The sequence below is a fragment of the Epinephelus fuscoguttatus genome, linkage group LG12 (assembly GCF_011397635.1).
Source record: "Epinephelus fuscoguttatus linkage group LG12, E.fuscoguttatus.final_Chr_v1".
In the NCBI taxonomy this organism is placed as follows: Eukaryota; Metazoa; Chordata; class Actinopteri; order Perciformes; family Serranidae; genus Epinephelus; species Epinephelus fuscoguttatus.
In genome coordinates, this window is record NC_064763.1 from 25,029,502 (window position 1) to 25,056,330 (window position 26,829).

A 26,829-nucleotide genomic window follows, 5' to 3' on the forward strand; every position below is an offset into this window, starting at 1 on the left:
TCAAGATAAACACACCAAAGTGAATCACAACTGTTTTTGGATCAAACACTTTAGTGACTGACTATTAGACAGACAGAATCCTAACATTAATTTTGGCTCTCAGGTTTTGAAGTCTCTCACAGCACAGTGACAGTATCATGTTTGACCACTAGGTGGAGGAAGACGTTAGCGTGAATAGTGTGGGTGTGGTCAAACATAATACTCATGGAGGCAAGAGCAAGTAAACAGAGCAAGATGTGCATATTAAGTGCGTATTTCTCTTCACTTGGCCTATGCGGTGGCATGTAATGCAAGAAGAGATCAGTAACTGTGTGGGTGGAGTGCTGGCAATTTGACCTTTGACCTGAAACAACACAACAAAATGTTAAAAATCCTCTCCTGCCAAATAAAGGCAAAGAAATCTTGCTCTAAGAAACACATGTGAATCGGCTGGTACACTGTGTACATTCTTGCAGGTTTAAAATGTTCCTCTAGTAGAATAAATGTGTTTTTAATGTCCTGAGTCAATGTTCCACTCTGTTAAAGTGTCCCATCACTGTCAAAACAACTTTCACTTTGCACTCTCCGCCAATGTTTAACTAAAGACAACATGCTGTATGTGTCTCTGTGATGAAAAAGTAACGTGTTCACGTCTGTGTGCCCTCCACCACGTCACCTTTAACACATGAGTCACATTTGAAAGATTCCCAAGAGGTTGCTGCTATTATAAGACAACCACTGACCCGGCGCCACACACACTCAACACACCACATTACACCGAGTGTAAGGCTGACAGGGCACAGTCGTGTTGATATGGTGGTGATTCGGGTGTAAATATTGTCCACAGCTGGGGACTTTTCACACGGCTGCAGCTGGGTAAATTGTTTGTTTGCTCCTTTTCCAGAGATTCTTCAACCAGCTGTTGTGGTTTGAACTCTGGGGGGTAAAGAAAGTGTGTGCAGGGAAACTTCACACCAGGCTGCTCGGGTGTGACAGTGCCTTCTGTTTTACACCATGCACCCAGGGAAATAGCAGAGATCTCTTTAAACATGGCTTTCATTAGCAGACTACACTACCTACAGCTATCTTGTGATCCTTTTTTGTTTTGTCTTACAATAAATGGTTGCTGTGATTTGAATTTCAGCCCGCAGTGAGCTCATTTATCCACGAAAAGCAAATGGCTGTAAAAATGTCCCAGATAATTAAATGAAATACGCAGATCATCACAGAGGAAGTTATAAAGTTTAACTGCAACAAATGTGTCTTTAGGTTGGTAATAAAATGTTTTATGTTGCTCATTATGCTTCGACTAATGCGTCATATTTCACACATCAACTAGCTGCAGACTATCAACCTGGGGCTATCTCTTTAAATAGCCCTGGGTGGCTACCTCCGAGGAATGTGGGCTGTGGATAATGAAAATGTTTTGCATTTTTGTCTCATTGCTGTTCAGTCTAAAAAAGGGGGCACCCCTGATGCCCCCCCCTCTTAAAATCCTGTCAGAGGTGAGTTTGTGAACTGCTGGTGTCAGAGAGAAAAACAACATGAATGCACACTCCTAATACTCCCAAAACTACAACTGTTTATTCTGGTTTTTCCATCATGTAGAAATACTTTGTACACATTTACATTTTTTTTCCATTTGAGACAAACTAGTGTGAGTTTGCAAACAAACTATAAACACTGGAGAGCTCTAGCGTATATCGAAGCTGTCTAATTTACACTTCTTCTAATATCAGAAGGCTTAGCGTTACTGGATATGTTTCGGCTAGAACACACGGAGGAGGGTAAGAGTTCAGGTATTTCAATATTTATAAAGTGTAAGCCATAAATACATTAACAACAAGCTTGTCTTCATGAAATGCTACAAAAAGAATAAAAAAAAAGGGAAATGTGGAGATAATCAGTCCCTTTAAATGTTCAGTCACTGCACATTCAGGTCTGTGCTGAGGATCTACTGTCCCATTTCTCTAACAATAGAGATCCAGGTCAACGTGCGGTGGAAACGTCCAGCATCGGTGGCTCGCGCCTGTCCAGAAAGCTCTCTGCGCTTTAGCTTTGCCACCTCATCCCTGATACCGGCAGGGCTGAGGGACCTGCTGGCTGCATGGGAGGAGGGGGTGGTGTGGGGCTCCTATTCATACAGCTCTGGCCTAAATTAGGCCTTCACAACCTGTCTAAAAATAACAGAGAGAGCAAGAGAGAGGGAGAGAGACAGGGTCTGTGCTCGAAGTGAAAAAAGTAGCACACCTCCTGTATGGGAATTCTGTGTGTGTGGATGTTTATGTGTGTATATTTCCAGTGGCAGGGGGGCGGGGTTGGAGAAAGGACTCAGTACATGGCATCCTCGTATATGTCCGTCCGCAGGCAGAAGAGGATCCCTCCGCCCAACATGAAGATGGTGGCTCCCCAGCCGAGCCCGTAGCCCCAGTTGAACTCGTGATAGGTCTGGAGAACCGTTCCGTCGATGAACTTGATCGGGTAGAGGACCAGAGCACAGGCCTGCAGGACCACTGGAACCAAAACAGAAGCAAACAGAAGGTTTTAATAAAGAAAATTACAAAACTAATGTTACTAAATACAACTACAACAGTACTTGTGTTACTGAGAGCACTCCTACAACTATAATTAGTAGCCTACAACTTTTACTACTACTACGACTGGTACCATCGTATTATAATACCGTCACAAGTACCAGAATAGTCCAGGCAATCTGTGGTTTGACCCAGGGAAACTTGCATGTTTGTGATCTCTTGGGACATCTAAACAACATATTAAAAGTATACCTCTGTATACTTAGTGGATTATGGTAAATTCAGGGCTCAAGTGCATATCTTTGCTTCTGAACATGATACTTTCATAAAATTTATGTCTAAAGTTTAGTTTTTTAGGAGGTTCTTCCACATATAACCAGATAATCAAATATGACCTGTTCTGAAAGTAAATGTGCAATCAGGTGGTATCCTTACCCCAAAATGACCTTTTTTTGAATCCAAACAAAGTCAGTAAAATTTGATTATTTTCATTCAATTTTCTGCACATACAAATTTGTTTGTCCATGAAAACCATGATGCATATCAGCACTCAGACTAAACTTGAAACCTACCTTGGTTTTTTCATTCTTTGGTTTAACTTTTGGTGCCTTTGAAGGTTGATATCTGTGACTAAGCTGCCACTTGGGAATGGCTATTATGGTGAAATATCATCTGGTATCATTTCACAATACCAAAGTTGAATTTGCCACTCTGGGTGGTGCCAATTAGTGCAAATTCCGACCCGGTTCCATGGACTGGAACATAAAACACAATCACCACTGATTTCCCATAATGTTTTCCACTGTAACAAATAGAAGTTTCCACTATTGCACTGTATGTGTTTTCTATTCCGTCCCATCTAAGCTGTAGAGGATGTCTTTTTCTAGTACATCACCATGAGGCACAGTGTTCCATACTGCTTCTGCAATTTCTCAAATTCAAATGAATTGTTTTAAGTAAATGAAGAAAGTAAGATGATGACAAAAATGCTAATAGAATAGGTGAATAGAAAAGTTGCTAATAGAACCCAACCCTTCACTTCCCCTGCACTACAGTCCTCGACATAATTCTCAAACTTACAACCAATTATGATGTCATAGATACGAAATTATATGGAATTTATACCCAGTTTAGATGCGGATGCACCCATGGGAGCAGTGTGCCACAAAAGTAAGTAAGTGGAAATACAGGTACAACACATCAGATTATCCTCTTTAAAAGTGATTTATTGAAAAGATTGACCTCCAAACCTTCAGAAAAGACACCAAATATGTTGGTTAGGTGTACACAGACCCTTCAATATTAACATCATTTCATCCACACCATGTAACTGTGAAAGGCTGAAACTTTGTTTTGACCTTAACAAAAGAATGTTCCACTAAATCCATGAAGGTATACAAATAACACAGGATAGTATTCAGACCATTAAAAACTATGAAACATTACTACTGCAATATCTTTAGTTAGATTGACTGGACTAGAAGTTCTATAATTAAAAATACTCCAGGTTCTACTTTCACCTGATGTGTTATTGCACTCATGTACAGAAGTCTAGTACGTTCACTTAAGGAAGTAATATGGCAGATGCTAGTTGCCCCTGAGTGTCTGTAGCCAACATTGGCTATTTACATGCGGGTGTATAGTCCTGGGCGTCCTAGCATGGTCAAAAAATGTGATGTTAACACAAACAGGTCTGCTCAGATATTCTGCTAAAGTTCATGTACACAATTTGTATTCACTTAAAATACTAAATCAACTAAGTCTAAAAATCATAAGCCAATAATTACTCACATGGGAATCAAACACCACTTTTCTGTGTGAAAGTCTTGTGCCTAACCCATTATCCATCATGTCCTCCTCCCTCCATGGGCTGTGTTTCTTTTTATACCACGTCATGTGACTTTGTGGCCGTAAATTTGTGTTTTTCCTTGTAAATTTACTCCTTTAATCTCAGAGAGCGTCCGAGCTTGGATAGAACTAGCCCTAACCATGACCTCTTTGCCCTAATCCTACACGCTTCCGACCATGAAACTTTAACATGACGAGTACGAGACAATTACAGCACTCAGTGGGATCCATAATAATGTGTAGGGACGGTGTGTGTCTATTCTCACCTGGGTGCGAATAAACTCTTCAGAAACATATTTGCAGTGTTTTTCTGAACTAGAGAGATTATTACCTCAGAATTATGAGAGAAGTTTTTATTCAAACAAAATTTAACTCTTGTTTTTCTGAATAAATGAGATCATTCCCATGAACGCTTTTCTCAGAATTCTGATAACAAATAAAGAGATAATGACCTCGTTGAGAATTCAGAAAAACAGCTGAATTTTTTTTCATAAGTGAGGTTGTACTTATATTTGTGGCCCTTTTTAACTCCTTATTCTGGTGCTGCCGCTGCAAAAGCCTATGTTTATTCTCCCTCCTCATATTCCTACTTTGCTCTTTATTTGTTAACATTTTCAAAGCCTCCTTTTCTTCTTTCCACCCCCGTCATTGCTTTTGTCCAACTCTGAATTTAATCACTCTTTTCAAGATCAATCCTGCTTTTAATCTACTCTACATATTTCTTCTGTCGCTCCTCGTCTCACACCTTGAGTAGGTTTGAGCTTTCAGCAGTCGCATCCATGAAAACGCACTATTCAAGTAAACACGAGGCTTGTATGGCCTTGCTCGAGTAAGAACACAGATCTGACGGCAAATACGCTGCTGTAAAGGCAGAAAAGTGGCTGGTTTTAAAAAGAAGCTGAAGGATAAAGTAGAGACGGAAGGGTTTTTCAGCGTCTGCGAAGAGAGTCACTGAAGGTAACCGGAGAATGGTTATATAAAGTGATTATCTTCCTCAAGTCGGTGTATCTGCTGCTTCAGATGATCACATCAAAATGAGCCTTTCTGAAGATTTTGCATGACGGGAATAACAATGGAAGTTCGAAGTGGTTTTAGGAGCCTGGAGATGAAAACCGAAATATGTCAAAACAGACTTAAGTAGCTTGAGCTTGGTACTATTTACATTTAGTGTGACGCCTCAGATACAAACTGCTATTACTGTACTGCACCTTGAAATAAATGAGGTAGTTACAAACACCAACGCTAATCAAACACTAATTAATTACATAACAAATTAGATTTGAGGAGTAAATTCATTGATGTGACTGCTCTTTTGAAGTGGCATTTTTCCCCTGACAGTGACAACACATCTCGGCATGTGCATTTCTTTCATTTGTGAAATGTGGAACAATTTTCCAACAATCATCATTATTCTTTTACCCTTGACATCACTGAGAAAGAATGGCTTGAATGCCTCATCACTGTGAATCAGTTTCCCTTTAATTCATCCAGGATCATAACTACCGGTGCTAAATGCGTCATTGTGAGGAGACGTGCACACGTGCAATCAAAGGCACACTGTGGTCTACCCTTACACCGGCTACCTCTGCTCCCGCCCGTGCACGCTAGGTGACTCTTGAGGAAGGGACTGTGTGACTCCGCCTTTCCTTCCTACAGGACGCAGCAGCGGGGCGTGCAGGGGGAACGACGGCAGCCCAAGAATGTGGCGGTGTTGATGGAGCCCAGACTGAGCTCGTAGCCTGGCTGAGGTCATATTTCTGGACAGAAAATAAATACCACACAGCCGTGGTCCTGCCAAGGGGCGTTTAACAGAGTCCAACCCCTCTGCTGCTGCTGCTGCTGCTGCCGTTCTGCTGAGGACTGTGTGCCTGTAAGGAGACCTTATTCTCGCAAGGCTCCTAAAGCAATTACACACAGGAAAGGATAACACTGCCTTCCCACGCTTTTCAGTAAATGGCCAGCAGTCAAAGGCACAGCCATTAAGTCCACTGCACACACTGGTCCTTTGTGGCTGATGGTTTCAGAGACAGAACAAGACAAAAATCCCTTATACTTCCCCATCAGGGTCAGATTAAACATTTTCCTGCACTGTTTGACAGCATCACATTTTATCATCTATCTGCTTGTTCCAGACATTCAGTCAAGCATTGTGCATTATCTAATGCAGATTTTTACAGTAATATATAATCTTTATATTTACATATTTAGTATTTTGAGAAACTTTAGGATCTTATGTTGATTTTTAAATAAACTTAGTATGTTTCCACACAGCATGGGTTTGAAACAATGGACACAACACATGGACTCTGGGGTTGAGGAGAATATTATGACTCATCAGACAAATGTTAGAGGATAAATAATTTGACATTGTGGGAAATACACTCACTTTTTACAAGAGTTACACGGACTGTGTCACTTAAACATGAAGGTACAATGAGCAGCATTAGTTTCGTATAAAGACTAGAAACAGTGGGAAACAGCGAGCCTAACTCTGTCCAGAGGTCACATACCAGCACCTCTAAAGCTCAGTAATGGCTTATATCTTATAGTTTAATCCCTAAAAACCAAAACCAGCTCTTTCTCCATAATTCAAGTTTTTATGCAGAGCTAAGATAATTGTCTGCTGGCTGCAGCTTCTCATTTAATGAACAGATAACGGACAGTGGCACCAATTATCCACAGAAACAAAGAAAGCAAACGGAGAGGCAAAGCTCCCCCTTTCAGTGAAACATAATGGGACCCTAATGTGCGCTAGATAGCAGCAAGAGATTTTGACCTTGTTTGAATCATGCCATGAACTACACATATGATTTTTGTCACTTTAAATGATAATTTTGCACGTCAATAAGATCAGTCTTTCATCAAACTGTTGAAGTAAAGACTGTGAAAATATGTAATTAGAAAGATTACACACCCAAAAACACACAACTTTCATCATGACGTTCTCTTTCATTAAAGCTAACATGCCTGTGTGCTTTGTACCTTCTACGGGACCAACTCACCCTCCTCTGGCATAGCTGCAGCTCACCACATGGGCAAACTTTTAATGATTTTCACCTCTTGTAATACTTCTTCCCTTGTTCTGAAAGAATGGAGTGAAATGTGCCAAGGTAGTGGCCATGTTGGCATTTGGGACATCTATTGTGTGAGACGAGAGATGTAGTTTGCTGAGTGGTTTCGCACAAAAGTAAATGATGCTACGATAAACCTTAGACAGACTGTGACTTTCTTGACTTGCAACACAATTCGAAAAAGGGACCAAAAAGTATTTGTCTGTCGCTGTTGAAACAAAGCGCGAATATAAATTAATTTAATAAAACTTTACAAAAAAAGATTGAAGAAGACTGCATGTTTATTTTGGAACACTGGGTGGTACTTGGACTGTAAATAAACTGGGTTTATTACTTATTTATCTGACTGGGCGGTAAATAGACTGGGGATATATATATATATATATATATATATATATATATATATATATATATATATATATATATATATATATATATATATATATATATATGTATTGCATAATAGTTGTAAATAAATTTGGGAATTTGTTGCAGTAATACGTGAGTTAAAAGAAGAAATGTAAGAAAGGGATAGGGACATATAAGTATATAAATTTTACTTCTACCTACTCCTTTTCAGACACAGTTATCTTTGTCTTTTTTATTTATTATGTGTTGTTTTTTTTTTAAACTTTGGTTCGAAATAAAGTCATTACCATACGTATTTTGTTTGAAATTAGGTCCCATCAGGAACACTGTCAGGGAAGGGACTTTCCAAAAATGTCAAACTATGTCTCTAAAGGTCCAGTGTGTAAGATTTAGGGCATCTCGCAGTGATGTTGCAGAACTTAAACTTCTTCCTTGTGCCACATGTGTAGGAGAACTACAGAGGCCAAGTCCCCTTATCTAGAGCCAGTGTTTGGTTTGTCCATTTTAGGCTACTGTAGAAACAACATGGCCGACTCTGTGCAAGAGGAACCGCTCTGTATGTAGGCATAAAACGGCTCATTCTAAGGTAACAAAAACACAACAATTCTTATGTTCAGGTGATTATAAACTAATAAAACATAGCAGTGAATATTATATACACTTTCTGCCTATAGATGCCCCTAAATCTTACACACTGGACCTTTAAGTTTAGTCCACAGACACGATGTAAAACTGCAGGATGAGGACGGTTATTTACGATGCATGACAGGATGTCTGTTTCTTATATAATCCAATATTATTTTTCATAACTGAAACTGGGCATGAGATAAGTAGCGGCAAGTGGTCAGTGTTTCATCACTGTTTTTAAAGTAAAGTAAGCACAGACTGTGAGTCAGTTATTACAACGCCTGCATAGTGTATGGAACAATGTGTCTTCTTGACTGCTTCGGTTTTAATTATATGTTTCACAAATAGATCCTCCCTCACCAGTGGCAGAATGTGGCTTCAGCCAAAGGACCTTCTCACAGAGCATGCAGGAGAAGAGCAGACATATATGAGACAGCGCTGGGTGAGGAGTCTGTGGTGGCTTTTTTTCCCCTCAGTGACTTCACTTCTCTGGTAAGTCTGCAAATTCTGCGGCTGCTTTTTCTTGGCTCGCAATGCAGCAGCTCCCCAGACTCCACACCACAGAAGGAATGAGCTCAACCCAACAAGCCTCATTCAGCTGCTTCTTTCCTTCTGCACCCTTCCATATAATCTGAGCACTGGAACAAAAAATCCCCAATCCCTCTCTATATGGAAATTGTTGTGGTCGCAGTGAACGTATATATGTGCCGTCTTTCTGTTTCCAAATGTGCATGATGTATTGGAACATTGGATAAACACTCGCACAGGGCAAAATATGAAAATGATTTAAGAACATTTGGTGGTAAAGAGATAGAAAGGAGGAGAAAAGCGTACCTGCAGTGAAGAGGAACACAGCCACGGTGCGGTAGTGCCGTCTCTGTGTCCCCCTGCAGAGGGAAATCAGGGCCACCAGGAAGGCCACCAGAGTTGCCACAGCACCGGCGACCAGCAGCACCAGCGTGGCAATCTGCCAGTCTGCAGGACGAGACACATGCAGGTTAGAGTGCAGCAACAAAAGCTTGATTCACAGGACGGCCCCGTTGAATTGAACCGCTGTGTTGACAAACACAAAACAAGAGCTAATCCCACAGAGTAAAGTGAGTGAAGCAGAATGGACTCAGGTCTGCATGAGACATGGACCTGATTACTCACGCTGTAATCATACTAATCAGATTAAACACACAAGAATGTGGCTACATGTTATTACAAGTATTAGATACATGTTTCGAGGGTTAAAATTTATATTTGCTGCCTATATCTGCAAATTGTATCCTTTAAAATATGGGGAGGCAAAAATAAATCTCCATATTCTGCTGTGTTGGCCTCTCCTGCACTTATTCTCTCACACCCATGAACATTACTGATAGTTTCTGATTACATCTTTATATATGCATTTTTCTTGAGTTTCAGCAGCTATTTGCAGAACATTATTCAACACTCATCTGTCTCCATCAAGGCTGATCTTTACAGCAAAATTAAGTTAGAAATTAGCGCTGGGCAACGATGAACGAATAACGTCTTTGGAATGACTTTTCTTAATGTCCGTTATGTACTGGAGCAGTCTGTCAAACGCCCGGGTGCACATTCATCCCAGGCTGTTCCCACTCCACTTGCTGTTATTGTAAGGTACTGCTCACACTGCCAACTACGGCGAGTAAATGAGAGGCTATCGGACAAGACCTCAAGTCAAGACCTCTGCCAATCAAGGTCAATGGTGCATTCATGTGCTCCTCAGATGGTTGTTCTTCCAGGTTTGGTCTCTTCATGAGCTTGAGGGTGTCTACAGGTATAAATGAGCTAAATTCAAGGCTTTTTAGATCTTTTTAATACCACTTTAAACAGAATTTAAAACCTAACTTGTGATGGAAATATCCACCAAAAGCGAAAATATACTCTTTCTAAGTACACACATTGGTGTCGGTTCAAAATGAAAAGTAAAGTTAAAATGACCCTGTGCTTACGGCTCTACATGTGTGATGCCACTGCCCTGGGGCCGTGTTCACAGACATTCTGAAAATACTCTCAGAGAGCTCCTAACTTAGCCTAAAATTTTTAGTTAGGAGTCCTAGACAAGGAGTGATTTAGGAACGTTCTCGGAGCAACTCTGAGCAAGGAAGGGACATAAACTTTTATCCTAGTGAGGAGGTGTGGTTGACCTTGTCGCTAGGTATAATGTATTCTTTTAACAGGTGTGATTGGTTGTCACAGACACACCCTTTTGTGAACCTGCATGGTGTTCTTTCCATTTCATTCTTTCAGTTTTTCAAATATCTTCCTACTGTGATCATTCTATTTGATCCCAATCTGATCCCCATTGTACCTAGTTTGCACCGGCTTTAACCACCACAAGTAATTGTTGTTCTTTTAAGCTATTTGTCTTTGCACTTGCATTTTCCCATTTTTCATAGCTTTCAAGGTCCTAGTTTAACGATGCAGATTCATTGCACTGAGGGGGCAAAAATAGGGGCATGACGCACATACAAGTGTTGTGCCGAAGTCTGGTACCCCGTCAAATAGTGTTTCCCTGCTGTTAAAATTATGTTTCCTAGAACACCAACACCAAAAATTATATTGGTGATGTCACCAAAAAACATTTTAAGACTTTTTAAAGACCTGCAGCCGCCCTGTTTAAGCTGTAATGTGGAAACAATACGGATGCTACAAAGAAGACGTGTTGTATTTTATTCCTTAAAGTATTTAAAAAACACCTTGATAATGAAAAGCAAAGGAAACAGATCAGGTGAGCCATTAAATATGATCAGCTACTCATGTTTTGGATTATTCCAACACCATGCTGCACGAGGCTGCGGAGGTAACCATAACAACTGCTACTTTACGCTCAAAGAATGACAGATCGTTGATCGTTGATGTTTCAGTAACACCGTATTGAGCTTACATTGCCGACCGACATATAAGTAAGATGCTGAAGCAAGGCATTTAAATGAATATTTTTATCTTAATTAATGTAAACTCATACATAATGACTCGTAATGCATTAAAGAGAAGTTTTGTAGCAGGGCAGCACAAGCTGTCACATATAATGTACACCATATTTTGCAAAAAGTACCAAAACTCAAAAGGTTTAATACATTTACACAAATCGACTCTGAGGAACTGATCTTGTGAAAAGAATCCGTCCACCCCTCACTACTAGTAATCACTAAAAAAATGTCTATTTTGTTGAAATTCTTGGTGCCAGCTAATGGTTACTGTGGTGCTTTTGTACTGCAAAATATCACATGTAAGTCAGCGTGTTCAATACTGTGACATCTCCTTGGAGGTTCTGCCTGTGGCTGTCAGCCTTTTCCATGTCGGCTCAACCATGGTGGCCTTTTAACACCACATTAATTCTGTTTATTCCAAACAACTCTAGCTTCTCCTGGTGGAAAAGTTTAAGTCATCGCATCCTCTGTGTCAAAAGATTCTTCCTTGGAAAGACCTACACAACACCGGGTCACTGAAACGCCACATTTCAAAGCTTAACTGAGCTGAGCTGAACTCTCTGTGCAGTAAAGCCTTGATACAGAGTGTGAAAGCAGAGATGCATTCAGGAAAATGTTTTAATTTCTGCCTGCATTGTGAGTTAGTTCTTTGATGTCCCACTTGTCAGTGTCAGAAGGAGGCCTAACCTCCGAAGACTTGACTCAAGGGAAGAATTTGCATTTGATGGGTGTGTCTGCCTCCCTCACAGCTCCTTCTTTAATTGTCTTTAAAAAATTCCCCAATGTCACATCTGAATTCGATTTGATTCAGCCTGCAGGAAATATTTTTTGTCCAACATCTTTGCTCCATTATGTGGTTAAAATTCTGGTTTAGTCTGAAAAAAAAAAACCCCACTCTCCCTTCAAAGAATATTAAACTGCACACTCACATCACAAGTGTATTTTTCTACCGCTCACTGAGGCTGCGAGTCATAACACTGTTTTCATCTGCATTATTTCAGTCGCTCGCAATTTATTCTGCATTGAAATGTGTCTACTCGGTTACGTCACTCCAAAGATGGGCTGAAATTTAAGAATCCTGGGCATGGTATGAGAATGTGTGCATTATAAATGTGCTTTGCCTTTTGGTGAACTGGCCCTTTAACCTCCACACACCCCTCCACTGTTGCTGTAATGAGCTCTGCAGACACTCAAAGCAACAACCCGCCTCCTATTCACCCCAACACATTCCTCAGTATCAGAGCGGTCAGTCACCCCACGGATGTTTCCCTCTTTGACGCTGTGTGTAAAACGGCACCAAAGGTCACCCAGGCTTCATGAAATTAATGATCAACTAAAATCTAAAATATTTCACATACTTTCAGCAACTAATAGAACACAACTACAAATTGATCATTAAATTTAGTTTCAATTTTACATGGTTTGCCTCAAGCCTTTTTATAACTATTTCCATTAGCTGCTGTGTTTAATAGAGACGCAGCTCCAGATAATAACAAGCCAAGCCACTGTTTCAGCAGCCACCAGCCAAACGCTGGTAAATCTGGTACATTTAATGAGGATTTCCCCCCCTGGTGGGGCATGGGTGGGGGTTGGAGGCATAAACACTCCCGTCATGTGGTTTCTCTGCTTGACAAAAGGCAACCTGGTGGGTCCAGGCGTGGTGAGGTGGATGACGGGGAAGATGCTGAATGTGTCTCTTCAAAACCACTCAAAGCCTTCTGGTGGTGTGAGTGGGTTAACTCTTTGTGTGCCAAAGAGATGATGTTCCTACATGCACATGCTCAGTTTTCTGTAAATTCTCATCCTAAGGGACTGTTCTTTGTTTATCAGAGGTTGGGGGCGGCTGGGGCGTGACTTCTTCCGCTTTTTCCTTACATTTTGACCCTCCCTGAAGCTACAAATATTTTTCCGTGAGCCTCCCTAAGTGACTTGCAGAAAATGCCTGACCCTCCCTCCACCATAAATTTGTAATTAGATTTTTACAACATACCCTTTGATGTTTGAGAGTTAAAGTTAAAAGTTGAAGATGAAATCCTGGAGTTGAAAAAGGTCTTGGTTTTTCACTCCGTCGTGCCTACTGGTTGGGCCAAATCTTAATGAGAAATAAAGCCATTTTGATGAAATATAACTGTTTAAAGCTCGGATTTGGTTGTTTTTTTTTCCCTGATGGTAGCATTCTGTCACACATGGTGTGTTTAAGGACCACACCGGAAATTTAAAATCAAATGATAATTTCAGTTTCTGGCTGTAATAAATGGTGTAATGTGGGCGACTTTTAAAGAAAATCTAGAGTCGTTTTGCTTTAGTCTGAATCAGGGACTAATTTTGTTACAAAGTTGTATAATTGCCTAGAGTTGGTTTGTGTTCTCACGGCAGCATTTACAAGCGGACCAGATAAAATGCCTTGTGTGAGAAAGCTGCTCTTGATTGGTCGGAATTTCCGTGTGGGAAAAATCCAGGAAGTAAACAAAACGTTGAAGAAGAGTACACTTGCAAGATAAATGTGGCACTTCCTAATGTCACAATGGAGGGACAACTACGCAGGTTGATTTTAGCGCTGCTCATCGTGGACTATATTGCTGTCATTGTTCATTTTAGTCAAACCATACAGTTTGAAAACGAGGCGCGGCTCCAACTAGAAAACAATGTTTTGATGCATTGGATGTGCTGAATGTGCATATTAAGGCAGTACAGGAGGAGGTGCACATTAATAATCCTCCAGGACTGTAACATGCTCATGTTTAACCCAAACAATGTGTCATGTGACTGCAGTTGGTTCAGATCGTGGTCGGAACTGGTTCTCACCACAAACGAACCGCACCAGAGGTCATTTGTAACGGGACTGAGACCACCTCTTCAAGAAGGTCTCGGTCCGGTTGTTTTGGTGCACACCCGAGTGTAATTGCTGTGTTCACACCTGCCCAAACGAACCGCACTTAGGGGGCAAACAAACTTGAGTTTGATTGAACCAAACCAAACAAGGCAGGTGTGAACGCACCCCAAAATACAGTCATTTAAATGTGTATACCCCTCTATTAAGCCAATATAAAAAAATCCCTCTCAAGTGCTTAAAAAACTTTTTGACATGCCTCCCCCTTTTTGCGTCACCCCTCACCTCTCATAAGTAACGAACAGTCCCTAAACTCACTCATTTAGAATCAAGATGTAACAGTGATATGTTAACTGCCTTTTAAAATATTTTATAATACCACTAAAACACTGATAACTGAACAATTAACATGGTTTTAATTCAAGCTCTTGCTCAAGAATTAGTCAGACCCATTGCTGAGCATCACAGTGTGTTTGTCACAGTGACACACGTCACTGCTCTGGTATGAACAGAGGAAATTTAACAGCAGCATAAGAAACCCTGAATGCCTCAGCTGCTGCTGCTGCACAGAACAAGCCAACTAAAACAAACTCATCCGGGGAGACAGTGGCCAGAGCTGCCAGTCTGCTCGTACAGTTCAACAAACATTCCTCTTTGTTTTTGTCAAACATGGGATGTGCAGCCACTGTGCAGTCCTAATAACAGACTCTGAAAAGTGCCACTGATAACATGCTGCTTTAAAACCATGCAGAGTTAAATGGCACAATTACCAGTGCTTTACGCATTATGCAATTTATCACATTAATGGCAATTTTACCCCCCAAAAAAAGTAGTTTACAGTGCTACAACCTCAAGATCACAGCTTTTCACACAGTGTCTGGTTACCCTCTCTCCAACAGAATCACAGCATCCTAACTCCAAAAGACAGAAAGTTAAAAACAGCCAAAGAGGTGCACTGATTCCTACCAGATGTGAGGGTGGAGAAGCAGCTCCACTGACCCTCCTCTGTCGGATGCCGTGCCTCGGACTGGGAGCAGGACTCCCACAGAGACAGGGAGAAATGGTCCGCAGTGACCCAGGCTGGGCTGAGCAGAGCCACCACGTCCAAACACAGCGCCAGGAAGACGCACAGCAGCGCGATGAGCTTGAAGGGTCGGAACACGTACACCTCGTTCACAGACATCTTGTCACGACAGGAGATATGTGTATTTACACACCGCCGCAGGTCAGTCACAGTGGGAATAAGCTCGCTGGAGGTCCGTGCACGTCTTCACCCACCATAGCCTTCACTGCTTTGTGTCTGTGTGCAGCTGGAAAAGTTTAACGGGAGACTTCCGGTTGGATCAGCTTTTCAAAATAATTGCTCGACTGGTGGGAAACGTGACAAATATGAGATTACCTGAGATTTTTTTTTCCACGTGTCCGCCCTCTTCCTATATCAGTACACTATAATAATATAACATTATTTTTAAGTACCAGTGTTTCTTCACTCTGTATTTATAACAGCAACCATGAACCAATCAATTATACATTGTTTTTCTGTTATTACTGCTGTTAATAACTTATCATGTCCCACCCTTAGAGGACTAGACATGTGTTTGGGGAAAAAGGCTCGAAACACACTGTTTGAAACAATACAGTTTTTATTGTTTGATTTTTTTTTTTTAACATTTACTTTTTATATATTAATTAATTTATTTTTTATTTGATTACTAATATTTATTCTAGATTATATTTTGATGTATTCTATTTTCTTATATATTATACTATATTATTATATTCCTTATATTATTCCTTTTATTTATATTTATTTATTTATTTATTTTATTGTGTAATGGAGTGATAACAAGTAAAGCCAAACTCAGGACATAGAAGCAGACTGCAGAAAATATACAAAATTAGACAGAGACATACAATAAATACTAAGCCAAAGTAAAAAAATATTGAGGATTTAAAAGAAAAACTGAAAGAAATTTTTTTTTATTTTATTTCGAAATGCATTATCACATGCACAGTCAATACTGTTCTCAAGCCAAGAGTAAAAAATTAAAAAAATAAAAAATAAAAAAAGGAGTAAGAAAGGATCATGTACCACAAATCTCAGCCTTGTTTTCAGTTAGACTGACTCATAATCTATTTTTTTCCATTTTCAAGAAATGGCTATGACAAAAAGAGCCATAACATACACATCCAGACAGATAGAGGTGACAACAAAAATAAAATAAAAATGCTTGTGGCAGTATGGCTTCACATAATTGCACACATGTTACAGTGAGATATTTGGACTAAGGAAAATATGAAATATTTTTCCCCTTGATTTGGACATGGAAGAGAATACAATACAGGAATACAATGTTAAGGACATTGCTCCAGTTAATTTCCTTAACAAAATCAGGTCTCAGATGTTTGACATTCTGCGCCCATTTTCCCCTTTGCTGTATTAAAATGTCCATTTTGGGGTTTAAAGAGAAAGCAAACTTTTCCATCATGTACATCTCAGTTGTTACATTTATCCAGTTATCTATAGTAGGGTCAACATGCATCATCCATTCTCTGGTCAGAGCCTTTTTCCTGCTGCCAGCAATGTAAATATTTGTCCTCTTTAGAGGATGACAGTCCTGCTGTGCTTTTATTTTGAAAGCCCTGTTAGGAAACCAGACTTGTTTACGCTCTCTGGAGGCAGCGGCATCTTTTTAGGGGGTCGGAAAGTTGAAGTAAATCGATAGAAAGTCTTTTCAATTTAGGCATACATTCATCAAAGTTATGCATACACACATGTTTGCAAGAGGATCAGGGGATTCAGACACAGAGAGGAAATACATAGTAAACATCAACACACAACAACAACAACAACAACAACAACAAGGATAAAGACATTAAAAACACAATAATCCATCATAGAACTGATTATATGAATATGTGTTTTAGCCCTTTGACTCCAAGGTCCCAAAAACCTTTGTCCTGTGTTTGTACTTGCAGTTACTGACACTATATATGTATCTTTCAAATAGGAGAGTGATGATGATATTTGCAACTAAAATATATCTATTAAAATTGAGAAAACACACACTAAATAAAGAATTATACACACCACCTCAGTTTAGACAATAATGTAATCTGCCTCTCAGATTTTTTTTTTTGTCATACAGTGCAACTGAAAATTCATTGGTGGTGGCACTGATGTGTAGACATTAGCTCTGTCTTTTTATGTCCCATCTATGTTCTCATCAAAGCCACCAGACACCAGGCCAACCAGTAATTTAAGCTCGCTGAACACGGGAGCTGTTTGTCTGCTTCGATCACTTAGTTAGGTAGTGTTATTGCGTGACATCGGAGAATCAGAATGAAGCCATATAAAAGCCAAAGTCACACAATAACACAAACCAAATAACTGATGGATGCAGCAACTCCAGTGTTCATTGATGTTAAATTGCTGTTTTTCTCAATGGAGTCTGGCTTTGAAGAAAGCAACATAACAGCATCAGTTCTCTGTAGTCAACCTCTCTCTGATGGTGAGGTATAGCAGTGAAAATATTCTACAAATAGCAACACTTAAAGTGATTTTTATTATTTTTAGGTGGGACTTTTTTTAGGTGGCTTTAATTTGTTTTATTGCTGACCCCTCCATGACATCACATTGTTTCACTACTGTGTCAGACTCCAGCCCACTTCTCCAAACTGGGGATGTGCTGACTGAAATCTGCTGTCAGTAATACACTGACTATGAATTAGCACTTCATACAAGCCCTCTTTTAAAGATCGAACTATCTCTTTAAGAAAGTAAAACCACACTGTGTCCTAAAAAGATCTGAACTATCTCTTTAGTGTCATTGTGTAAAAACTGAGGGCTGGAGTATATATTGTAATGTGCTAATGGTCCAGCAGATGGCAGCCATGTGACATTCTGGATGCTGAAGCCCACATAGCAATATTACTCTTGTTATTACTACCTCTAACCACTAATACACCACAGACTTGTATAATTATTAGAAGCAGATGAGACTTTATGAGCAGCAGCAGTAACAGCAGCAGCAGCATTTTATGGACACATTGACCCTGAGAGACATAAATAATCTAGTGCTCGCAGAAAATTGTTGTGACACAATAATAATAGAGCTGTCTATTAGCTTGGTGGTCTTTTCTTTTAATCCTGTTTTGGCTTCTCCACACAGCTAGCGTGTGGGCCGAGCTCACTGATATTTTTACCTCTTTTGGGAAATAACTCTTTGATCCACGCTCAAACATATGTTGAATTTAATATCTCTTCCAAACAGCCAGGGAATTTTGAAATCCCAAAAATGAAGTGACAAGTGTAAAGTTAGACTAGATTTTACTACAATGTAGTTTAATATTCATTCAGCTCATATGTTTTGTGAAACGTGTCCATCTTCTGGTGAGAAAATTAACTACAGGTTATGAACTTTAAACTCAAATTTTTCTGTGTGGAGGATATTGCATAGCTTTGGAGCATGAAACTTTTCACAAGCAGCTATATACTCAGAAACAGTGAGGTATATGATGTTCTGGTTACTTGCCTTGATTAATAACCTTATTAATAACACAAGCAAACTTCAGTAAATTCGGACAATGAGATCACAGTGAGACAATCCAAATTTTCTTTCTGTTATTTATGTCCAGTCTTCATGTGTTTGATGATGCTCATAAAGTGTTTCTGTGGCTTTTTTTCCCCCAACTTAATCCATGTGAACCACTTACACAATGGAGAAAATATTATATAATTAATTCTATCTCTATTTATTTATTTATTTATTTTTCATTTTATTATTTATTTATTTGGATTTTTGCCCTTATCAGATAGGACAGTCTAAGTGTGAAAGGGGGCAGCAAAGGGCCACAGGATGGAATCAAAGCTGTGGCCACTACAGCAAGGACACTGGCTTCATATATGGGACTCCTGGTCTGTTTTGACCTGGACAGTCAGATATTTAATCCCCCTCTTGATTTGACAAAATGACTTATGCCATGGTCGGGGAATACACTGGTGATAAAACTCCCAATTTCCCCAAATCCAGTAACGATTGCAAAGATTAAAGGAGCATTTATTAGCATGAGTAGAGACAAAACACCATCTCTTCCAAGATGTGCTTGTCTGACCTTCACACATTTTTGCTTGAGTGATTTATTGACCAACTGTCACGCATCTGTCTCTTAATAATAACATGACGATGAGAGGCAACCAGTTTACTGTAAATTAGATCACAACCTAATTGTCTTAAAGATGTCTGCCTCCTTTGTCATCAAGAGGAAAATGTACATTGCATTATGTAAAGGGGTCAGCTGCAAGATCTGCTTGATTTTGGTGGTATGTTTGATTTGTATCAATGAGTTTCTGAACTTATCTACCTTGAATGTGGCCTGTTCTGGCAGCTATTGCTGTCAATAAAGTTTTTTCCTTTATTCTCAGTTGTTCTAACTTGAACACAAATACTACAAATAAAAATACACAGTTGTAGTTGCTATAAAATCCCTAAATGTCTGTGCACAAGTGGAGTTTTCAAGCATATGTGTTGTTTTATACCAATAACAACTGAAGGTAGCAACACAGAAAGTAGTTTACATTAAAAAACATGATTGATTGTTACTTTAAAGTACAGCTAAGTAAATCTGAGTGTAGCATTTGCTCTCCCAACAAATTTAAAGTACAAACAAAGCTGATTTGACTACTCTGAATTGCACCTCCGCTGCCTTCTTGCCCAGTTTGGTTTAATTCTACCCCTCTCATTTGGTGCCTAGATTACAGGTTTTCAGTATGTCTGACATAATGAGAGTTTCAGACTAATGCCACCCCTTCTCAGTCCTAATGGTGCTGCCAAGCTGCCAGCAGGGCATCTGAGTAGGGGGAATCTAGTATTAGGCGTATCCATGGGCAGAGCATTTCCTTTAAATGCCCCTCCTCCCCCGACAGAACAGGCAGAGCGCTCTGTCATCCTCCTCCAAAAGCCCTCATTAGAAAATCTGCCGAGCAGACAAAGCTACTTGAGACGGCACAATGGTGACTCCCCACATGGTGATTTGAAAAGAGCATAGAGAGAATCCAGGTCATGTTTTACTTTTTTGGATCCTCTCTTCCTAAATCGGACTTATCCACCGTGCCACCCACCTACAAACCTTCTGTTAAGTTTCATCCGCCATGTTTTAAATAGTCAGGTGGTATTACTCAGACTTCAACATGCCAACACGGAGACTCACACGGCTGGTTAATGTGTTTTCTTTATAATAAGGAGCAAATAAAGTAACAAAGAAGTGAGGGAAACAGGAAACAGTTAAAAAAGTAAACACACGTGACACACATCTGTGATTCAGCACCCTTTATAAACATGATGATGAAGGTTGTATTTTGCTTCTGAGGAAGAACAGCTTCTTCACAAACTACTCATCACATGACGTCATCCTCTGTTGCTCATCACGGTCTTCCTGGAGTGGCTGCAGCTGATTAGGCTCAGAATAAGCCTCTCAAGGTTTTTCTGGCCATGAATAAGCTTCCATGGTAACCGACGAGGCCTCGTGTAATGATGCCATCTCTCTCTTTACCGTAAGAGGCACAACACACCATCGCGAGTCATGCTGTGGTCAGACTGTGTGAACACATGTATCTACTTTTACAAGTTTAACCCTCACAGATCAGGGACGCTGATCCATTCACTCTCATTCATCCAGTCATTTATACTTTCATAGAGGTATCTAATAACTGTACTGTGTCTTTCCCCTAGTGGTTCGTTAAGAGACACAGCAACAGACACATTGAACCACTCATCTTCTCTGCACTTCTTGTTCAGCTCATCACTGTCCCTCCTCGTTTAACCTAATAAGACATCACTAATGACACGTGGCAGCACATTTATCCTCGTCTCCTGAACATCACAGTCATCAGAGCACATGGGGTTTGCTCAAAGTCACCTTGAAACCTCAACCGGTTCAAACTGTTTTTTCTTTCCCCCCTTTTGATGAGTATTTCAAGTCGGTCCAGCTTACAAGTGCATCTCAGAGCAGCTGGGTTTAAAGTGCCTCGTTCAAGGTCATGTTGACAGTCAGTGTTGAGGGAGGCGACAGCGTGTCTCCTTCATTTCCTGCACTCTGGTTTAGCAGCTTGCCGAGGGATTTAAACTGATGGCTTTTACAGTTTTACAGTCTATTCCCAAGACCGCTGCTGCGGCGGTGACTCTGCAAAACGCTGAGGTGGGTTATAAGAAGGACAGGGATGGATTAATGCGGACTGCTGGGATGAAGGCTTTCTCACTGCATCATCATCGCTGTCTCATCATGTCATGATTTCACTGTAAGACAAATTGGGAGAGATGGCAATTAGGGTCATGAAGATGAGTTAGGTGTTGCATTTGGCCTCTTGTATTTTGGGAGTCTTCATCAGTTGGCTAAAAATGTTTAAGTGAGACCATCTTGATAGTAACTTTGTGGACACCAGATGGAATCACAATGTGTGTCAGTACAATAATGAACAAAGACCTTCTAATGGGACTGTTCATCCCAATATCAAAAACACCTCATTTTCCTCTAACCTGTACTGTTTATCAATTAAGATTGTTTTGGTGACGATGTTGGCAATGTATGTTTCTGCAAACCACGAATATGTTACATTTGCACATTTTATATGTATCATATCACGTCATCTGGAGGTGGAGGGAATGGTGGGTGGTGTGACCTCAGGAAGACGCCTGTCAAGTTGCAGTCCACTGTTCAAAACCAATAAATAACACCAGCTGTCTTTTAGGAGCACATTGTGGCATTTCCCAGCGGCGTTTGAGCCACTGAACCTTGGTGTTTTTCACCAACCTGTCCCTTCTTTTCCAGCAGCTTTTGTACCACTATTTTTGGTGTTTTAAGCCAAAACGTGATCTTTCCTTAACCATAATCAAGTGGTTTTCACACCCTCAGTGCAGCATTGTTGAGAAGCGTGAAATCATGACCCGGTGACTCAGGATAATCCGCAGATCTTGCTGTGAGCAGTTTTATGTAGGAACTATTTTCTTTCTACCAAACTACACCTGCCAATGGTGTCACTGCACAAAATCCAGCACTTGGGCAGTGACTTGCGATGTCAGATACTGATGAAAAAGCTGCCCCTTAAAGGATAACTTCGGTATTTTTCAACCTGGGCCCTATTTCCCCATGTGTATGTGTGTGTATGATTCATAGGTACAACTCGTATTAAAATTGGTTCAGTATTGAGGGAGGCGGATGCAGCCAGCAGCCCCGAAACGAGCTGAAACGGTAGATATGGGGGCAAATGTGTCCCGTATAAGTTTGCGCATTACTGCATCTTCCTCTATCGATTATATTGTATAATTATGAATTTCTACTGCTGAAAAGGAAAATAATCGAACATTGTTTATATAACATTACCTCCACTGTGTCTGTAGCTCTCTCTACTCCTGGGACAGCCGTTTTCTTGAGGAAGAGGTGTTTCGGGATTGGATGTCTTCTCTTCTTCAGCTGGTAGTAGTCATATTGGGAGAGGTGAGCACTGCAGACCCGATGGTCTGCAAGGCGCAGTGTCTGGACAGGAGTGTTAGCATCCATTTGTAGCACAACTAGCCACAACTTCAGCATCTCACCGTCCGACAAAGGCAGCCTATGAAAGCTGTAACTTACGGGGTGTTGCGCGACATCCTGTTCTTGCAATTTGGATAAGCACAAACACGAACCACTGTTTTCAATCAATGCAGTAAAACTCTCAGCTGTACTCCGTGACAACCAGCGCCACTCTGAGCAGTGCTCTGCGTGGCTCCTCTGTTATCTCTTTCGGCAACAAGCAAAGCTGTCGCGAGATGACGTCACACACAGCCCAGAGGAAGTGAAGGGTAAGGGAAACACTTAGTATGCTATTTACAGAGATAGCACTGGCGATCTGAACCAGTCAGTGGCGAAAAAAAGCACTTTTAATGCGCAACCTTATACGGGACGCATTTGCCCCCATATGTACCGTTTCAGCTCATTTTGCGGCTGCCAGTTGCATCCGCCTCCCTCAATACTGAACCAATTTTAAAACAAGTTGTACCTATGAATCATACGCACACATACACATGGGGAAATAGGGCCCAGGTTGAAAAATACCAAAGTTATCCTTTAACATCAGCATGATCAGCAGCCAGTTGCTGTGTTAGTTTACCCGTACTGCGATGTCAGGGAGAAACGTGGCGGGACAAGAATGAAAGTTATGGTGGCAAAAGTCCAAGTAAGGCGTGTGGGAGGGAAGGTGGATGAGTCCAACAAACACAGACCTTCACCTGTGAGAGAGGTGAATCTAAACCTAAACATGTGCTTTTGTTGCCTAAACCCAACCACACGTGTTAGTTGTTGGATATAAAAACCCCACTTAACATTGTTTTACTGACATAGTGCTTTTATTCGTATGTAAATGGTAAATTTCCTGTGGAAACGGAAGTACATTTTGAAAGCAGACAAAGCATGTAATAGGCATAACTTGACATGGTCCATGACCAAATGTCAATATGTGACGAGGTTGGAGTGAGAATGTGTTGTGTGCATATACTCATGGACAAGAGGCCCATGCCTGTGACAGCGCGAAATGTAAACATTAATGCTGTCCTCCTTGGCTGAGCTGTAACATTAGTTAGCTCAGTGGTGCTACTGTAGGTGAGCTGGCAGTGGATGGATCCTTCATTTGTTCCATTATATTCAAGATGAGACCACGGTAAGAGGGGGAAAAAAATGTATTTTTGATCATGGGGTGAGCTGTCCCTTAAGCAGTTACTCTGATGTAGTGGACAACACCAGATGGAGTCACAATTGTGTCAGTACAACAATGAACAAAGATCTTTCACAGTGACCAGTGCAGTTCTACTCTACAGAGTCAAATATGGGCCTCGTTTGTTTTACGTTCACTAAATTATATGATGACAGATTTATTCATGACTCCAGAGTTTACGTTCTATATGCAAAGCCTTGCTCCTTGGCTTCACAGTCGCTCTGCAATCCCACTGTGTTCCTGGATGTCCACCTGTCTCTCAGTGGCTCGGCCACTCTGGGCCTGTCTGCCAGCTTGTGGACATCTGTTTACTTCCTCCTCCATCAGTCGTCATGGCTGCAACTGCCCCCCCACTACTGCCACCAGACCCCTCCCCTCCCCTCGCTGGCCGGCCTTCCCCACCCCTCTCTCGTGTTTCCCCCCGACACCAGCTGTGAACCACTTATGCTTATCCTGCAGTCCACCTAATTCAGCCCTGTCATATGACGACCAGCCCAGCACTCTCTCTATAATTTGCTGTTTGTACCTTATTCAAATCTGGGTACTAACACCGGGCTTGTGTCCATTCAAGTTTATTCAAGAAACAAATCAGATATGGAAAACTGTGCAAATGATTAAATGGAAGAGAGACAGATAGATGAAAGCATCTATTGTATGTGTTTACTTAACTACAGGAAATGGCCGCCACACTACAACACATGATTACTCTAACTTGTCATACTGAATACTGTGCAGTTCACTTCCAGTGCATTACCATCATATGCCTGTTGCACTGGAAACTCTGCCTGACCTGACCTGACCTGACGGTGACACAAGCTACAGGCTGTTCGTTTGTGTTAAATTCACAACATTCACTCCAAGGGTTCGGCATTAAATGCTAGTCATCACTAGCAGGAAGGACAGTCGTGACTAAGGCGTTTCATCAGAATCCTTCTTCCAGAGTCCTGACATTTGAGACGTAGAATTTAAATAATATTGAATGGTCTGTTGTTAAAGGGCTCTCTATTTGGCAGTCATGATGTATGAAAAGTATTTCCTATTTCATATTCTTGAATAATTTCAGCACTTAGAACTTTTATTCACTGGCACACGTCTTTAAAGTGCCAGGAGTAACATCTTACTCCTCTCATACTGTGTCTCATTAAAAGATGATTAAAGGGTTTGAACGTGTATATGTGTACTGTGTATCTAAAAAAACCCAGGACTGGTTGTACTTATAGTATATGAACAGCATTTTGGCAGTTATAATGTATACTGTATTATGTTTTGTTATGACTCCACACTAGCGATTTCTTCAAATTTAGCGCAAACGTTCACTTGGACTCAACGATAAACTAATTGGTTTTTGGTGGTCAAAGGTCAAGGTCACTGTGCCCTTTCATCCATCTCATTCTCAGGAACGCAATACTGAAAGAACATCTTGAAGGAATTTCTTCAATTTTGGCACAAACATTCACTTGGACTCAACAATGAACTGATTAGTTTTTGGTGGGCAAAGGTCAAGGTCAAGGTCACTGTGCCCTTTCATCCATCTCATTCTTGGAAACCCGATACGTAAAGATCATCTGGATGAAATTTCTTTAAATTTGGCGCAAATGTTCACTTGGACTCAACGATGAACTGATTAGACTTTGGTGGTCAAAGGTCAAGGCCCATGTGACCTTACATCCACCTCATTCTTGTGAACATGATATCTCAAGAATACCTCAAGGGATTTTTTAAAATTTGACACAAACGTCCACTTGGACTGAAAAGTCAGATTATAATTTGCTAGTTAAAGGTTAAGGCCAGTGTGACCTCACAAATCATCTTTTTGGCTCAACAATTCTCACTCTAATTATGACAAAACTTCACACAAATGTCTGATATAATATAATGATGAAGTGTTGAAATTTTATATCCAAAAGGTCAGAGGTCAGCTTCAATGTGACATCATAATATTCTGCAAGAACACCTCTTTGGCCATTACTCAATATCAGATTACCACCTCACCCTTTTCCCCTTTAAGGATGGTGGCCTTGTGGGTAACCTGGAAGGGAACGTGTGCTGCAGTGTGTGTATGGAGGAAAGCAGCTCTCTCGGTGTGTCATGGTGAAGATGGCAGGCAGCGAAGAGTGATGATAGTTAGCAGAATTAAGTGTCTAGATAAGCTCAGGACTATGTCTTAACCTCATGAGAGGGCCAGGTTTGTTGTTTTGTGGTGAAGACTGCAATAAACCCATCGTTGGTGAATGGCACCTGAATGCCTCACCATCCTTTCTTTTGAGGAGGTGCACTGAGGCATACAACCACAGGGTGATAGTTCTAGGTTTTTTTTTATTAGGTTGGTTTCCATTACCAGGCAAAACATTGGTAAAATATGAGTAGACAACAAATGTGAACATTGCCTTTCACATTCAGTCTTGTTGGTAAGGGGCCTTTTCTGTGTGACCAAACAGTACATATTAGGATGTGTTTTATGATGATTTCATACCCCAGAGAGGGTTTATGTGACCAGATTTGGAAAGTCGCTGAGTACATGTTCACTTTTGGCATGAAACGCAGTGTGACACAGCACCCAACTGAGAGCCAAATATTCAAATCTGCTCCCTCTACGTCCCTCATCCTGATAAACTCCCTTCTGCATTGACACTCTCTTCCCTCTCCCCTCTGACAGACTGCAGGCAGTGGACAGCAGTCCTCAGGGACCTCACTGAGGGAGGTGCGGAGCAGCCAGTGATCAGAGTGAATTAGAGTTATGCATGACATGCAAAGGAGAGGCTCCAGAATGCGACGACAGCTGAGTTTTAAAGTGAAGCTTTTCCGCCTGAGGGGAGAGGAATAGACGACAAAGAGAGTGCGGCCCGCTGTGAAAAGAGTCAACTCCTTTTGTTGGCTCTTTAAA

General features: G+C 40.8%; 1 protein-coding gene across 1 annotated transcript; it reads right to left on the reverse strand.

Annotated features, from left to right (window-relative positions):
* Nucleotides 1–1,538: 1,538 nt before the first annotated feature.
* On the reverse strand, nt 1,539–15,521 carry LOC125898713 (transmembrane protein 47-like). Its single transcript, XM_049592595.1, has 3 exons — nt 15,167–15,521; nt 9,263–9,403; nt 1,539–2,492 (listed from the first exon to the last, which is right to left on the reverse strand). Exons 1-3 carry the CDS (start codon nt 15,381–15,383, stop codon nt 2,311–2,313), a joined length of 540 nt encoding a protein of 179 aa, XP_049448552.1. The 5' UTR covers nt 15,384–15,521; the 3' UTR covers nt 1,539–2,310.
* Between the last annotated feature and the right edge of the window lie 11,308 nt (nt 15,522–26,829).